Genomic DNA, 3,982 nt, shown 5'->3' on the forward strand with positions numbered 1-3,982 from the left:
AAATAACATGACTAAGAAACCTAACCTATTTCAACCATAATTCACACTTCGATAACTTAGCATAAAGCTTTTTCTCCTTCAACACTTGCAATACAACTCGCAAATGCTCAACATATTCTTCTTCTAATTTAGAATATATCAAAATGTCATCAATAAATACCATAATAAAATGATCCAAGTAAGTATGAAATATACGACTCATGTACTCCATAAATACTCAAGGTGCATTAGAAACACCGAACGACATCACCAAATACTCATAGTGTCCATATCGAATTCTAAACGTCATCTTCTATACATCTTCATCCTTCACTCTGATCTGGTGGTAACCCGACCTAATTGTCAGTATTTCACACACAACCTGATGCTAGCGTCTTTATTCTTTACCAACAACATCGGAGCTCCCCAAGGCGACACACTTGGTGTTACAAATCTCTTCTCTAGTAAATCTTCTAATTATTTATTCAACTCTGCTGACTCCGATGCAGACATCCTATACGGTGCCATAGATACATGTTTGGTACCAGGGGCAAGATCAATAGAAAACTACACCTCTCTCTCTAGCGGTACATCTGAAATGTCATCTGGAAACACCTCTAAAAAATCCCGCACTACCTGCAGTTTATCAACAACTGCCTGACTCTTAGTAGATAACGCCACGAACAATGCAATCACATGAGCTTCCTCTTCCAAGAGCTCCTTCAACTCTCTAGTAGACAAGAAACCAAATTCTTCCTCCTCACCAGGAGTAAGAAACTGCACTGACTTGTTATAACAATTGATATAAACATGATTGAACTCCAACCAATTCATCCCCAAGATAACATCAAGATTCTCCAATGGCAAACAAATAAGATCAATGATAAAGTCTTTATCAAAGGTTAACAGAGGACAATTCAACCAAACTGAAGTAGTAGTCACCGAACCTTTAGCATGAGTTTTGATAACCACTTCTCCACTCATAGAAGACATAACTGAAGGAGAAGAGCGATCCAAAACGCAACGGAATTTAAAATTTTCTCCTTTAGTGATCCTTACGAATGTGTATGATCAGTGATAGAATCGTTACCTCTTGTGGCGATTGAAAAATTTGATGCAGATCTACGGACCGATCACGAACGTTGAATGGTGACAACGCCTCTACTCAGTCCATACGAACGAATTCCTTCAATCTCAGTGCTAGCTGCTACAAATGAAGGCTTTGAGAGAGAGAGAGAGAGAGAGAGAGAAATGAAATTGCAACTGCACAAATGCTTCTGCACAAAGGTTCTATTTATAGAACCACTTGTGTGGGCAGGAAGCTAAAAAGCCCACTTAAGTGTATGTGGCCCATATCTTATATTATGCCAAAATCCCTTAAGTGTGTGGTATCTTACCATATTTCGTATTCTACTTAAGTACACTGTACTTTACGATGTTCTATAATTCACTTAAGTGCATCGTACCTTACGGTGTTCCTTAGTTACTCTATCTCTCCTCAATCCGTCCTTTTGTGTGTGAGCCTGTTGGTTTTCGCGGCATTGGCAATTATATTAAATCATGTATTTAACATAATAAATAGTGAGCGGTATCTAGCAACACATCACTGCTATCCAAGACACGAAAATGTCATGTGATTTGACAAATCCTTTTGTGATAATACTTATGTGGGCAATTACCCTTTTGCCCTTATGTCTATATTGAACACAAGGCATAGACCGTGTCATCCTTGTCCAGTTAAATATTGGGCCCATGGACATTTATCCTGTTATGCAGGATGGGCAAATTCCATCTAGGTCACTCATGTCCCTCAGCATGCTTCATGGAGTACCCATCAACTTTCTTTATGGTTATCCAGTTACGGACAATGTTTGATCAACAATAAGGCACTCAACTATACATCTAGGGTCCATAGTGGTTTCAGGTCGAAGGGTGGTATACACCATTATCACCATGAGAATAACTTATGACACTTTGCATAACATTCTATATAGTATTCTCATAGCGGTTCAATCCAGTATAAATATTACTCTTATATTCATACCTATGTTTAAGACTTGATAACTCCTTATCCATGATCCATGAGATGTGATCATCAGTCTATATACATAATAATCTTAATGCTTTAATGGTATCCTACTTCACAATAAAGCTCGACTACGGATACTTTAAGAATTGTGTCCTTATGTTTAATGTGATCTCATGATTAAGTCACACTTGATACATTAAACGGACTAGCTATTCTAGGGACTTTATTAAACAAACATAATAAAGAAAAATCCTTTTATTATTAATAAATAATTCGATACAAGTACCAAAAGTATTGGTCTCTAGGGCTTACACCAACAATAACATGGCCTAACCTTTTCACACAGTCAGTAGCAATAAAAGAATGATTAGCACCAGTATCGATAATAGCAATCAAAGGCGTATTATTAATATAACATATACCTCTAATCAACCTGTCATCACTGGAAGTTTTAGTCCCCATCAGAGCGGACACCTTTCCTCCAGTTGAAGGTTGCTTAGGCTTCGGGTAATGAGTGTTGATATGTCCTGGCTCACCATAGTTGTAGCAAGTCACCACATTCTCTTTACAATCAGCAACCAGATGTCCTGACTTCCCACACTTGTAACACTTTTGCACATCACTCTTTCATTCACTAACACGATGACCCAACTCACCGCACCTATAGAACTTAAGAGGAGTAGGAGCACCTTCCCCACTTGGCCTCTTACCATCAACAACAACTCTCTATTTTCCTTTATTAGCTGGAGCACTATATGGCTTTCCATGATTCAGATTTTGCTTTCCTCTTCTCTCGCTCAGCCCCTGGTAGTGAGCCGATTGACCCTTACTATCATCCCCATAAATTCTACAGTTGTTCACCAACTCTAGAAACCTCCTGATATGTTGGTATCTAATCTTCTGCTTAATCTCAGGACGCAAACTATTCTCGAATTTGATACACTTTGAGAACTCAGCAGTCGCCTCACTGTAATGAGGGTAGAACTTAATAAGTTCCACAAATTTTGCAGCATACTCAGTAACCTACAAGTTACCCTACTTCATCTCCAGAAACTCAATCTTATTCTTCCTACAAACATCCTTAGGAAAGTACTTTCTCAAAAATTCCCTGCAAAACATATCCCATATTACAACTTCAGCTGCAACATCCAACACCTGACGAGTGTAGATCCATCAGTCATCAGCTTCCTCAGCTAACATATGCGTACTGAACCGCACCTTCTATGCTTCAGAGCAATCCATATCTCTGAAAATCCTCACAATCTCCCTGAGCCAAGTCTGTTCTCCATCAGGATCGTACATATCCTTGAAAGTAAGCGGATTGTTCTTCTGCAACTTTCCCAAAGGTCGGAACTCGTCATTTCCACCAGCATTAAGCTGATTTTGCACAACCTGAGCAACAACCTGCAAAGCAGCAGCAATAGCATCATCGTTTCTTCTAGCCATTTTCTGTTTCACACTAATAACAACAACAATGGTTAAAGAGACAATACCGATAGTATTCAGCTGTCACACCACACTGAATTAACAACTTGGCTGGATAGACCGACCTACTTTGAAACCACTATGTAACACCCTAAATTTTCCCCGCGAAAATTTAAAATATTTATCATAGTAAAACAAATCAACATGCAACTTAGGATGCCACACTACAACATACAATCAACTTGCTCAATCGAAAAGACATGTAACACTTTACAGTTATAAAAATAGTAGTAAGAACCGCATGTGTAAATGTTAACTTTTATTAAATCACAGTGGAACAACAATAACAAATAGTTAACTCAACATATCCAACATCAATATAACATGTCATATAAGAAATGTTAAAACATAAAGAAAGACACAGTGTTCTAATTCCCCAGTGTTACACATCAGAGCAGGCGCCAACACAAAAATAAAATGCAAGAGTTCATCTTTCACTCACATCTAAGCTCCTACTACGGATTATCTGCACGTTACCCACATGGAGGC

The 3,982-nt window shown here is 38.4% G+C and overlaps 1 protein-coding gene across 1 annotated transcript; it reads right to left on the reverse strand.

Annotated features, from left to right (window-relative positions):
* Positions 1–2,734: 2,734 nt before the first annotated feature.
* LOC127130495 (uncharacterized) lies at positions 2,735–3,454 on the reverse strand. The gene is made up of 3 exons (XM_051059495.1): positions 3,269–3,454; positions 3,048–3,163; positions 2,735–2,975 (listed from the first exon to the last, which is right to left on the reverse strand). Exons 1-3 carry the CDS (start codon positions 3,452–3,454, stop codon positions 2,735–2,737), a joined length of 543 nt encoding a protein of 180 aa, XP_050915452.1.
* Positions 3,455–3,982: the final 528 nt, after the last annotated feature.

Source organism: Lathyrus oleraceus, chromosome 3, assembly GCF_024323335.1.
Source record: "Lathyrus oleraceus cultivar Zhongwan6 chromosome 3, CAAS_Psat_ZW6_1.0, whole genome shotgun sequence".
Classification (NCBI taxonomy): Eukaryota; Viridiplantae; Streptophyta; class Magnoliopsida; order Fabales; family Fabaceae; genus Lathyrus; species Lathyrus oleraceus.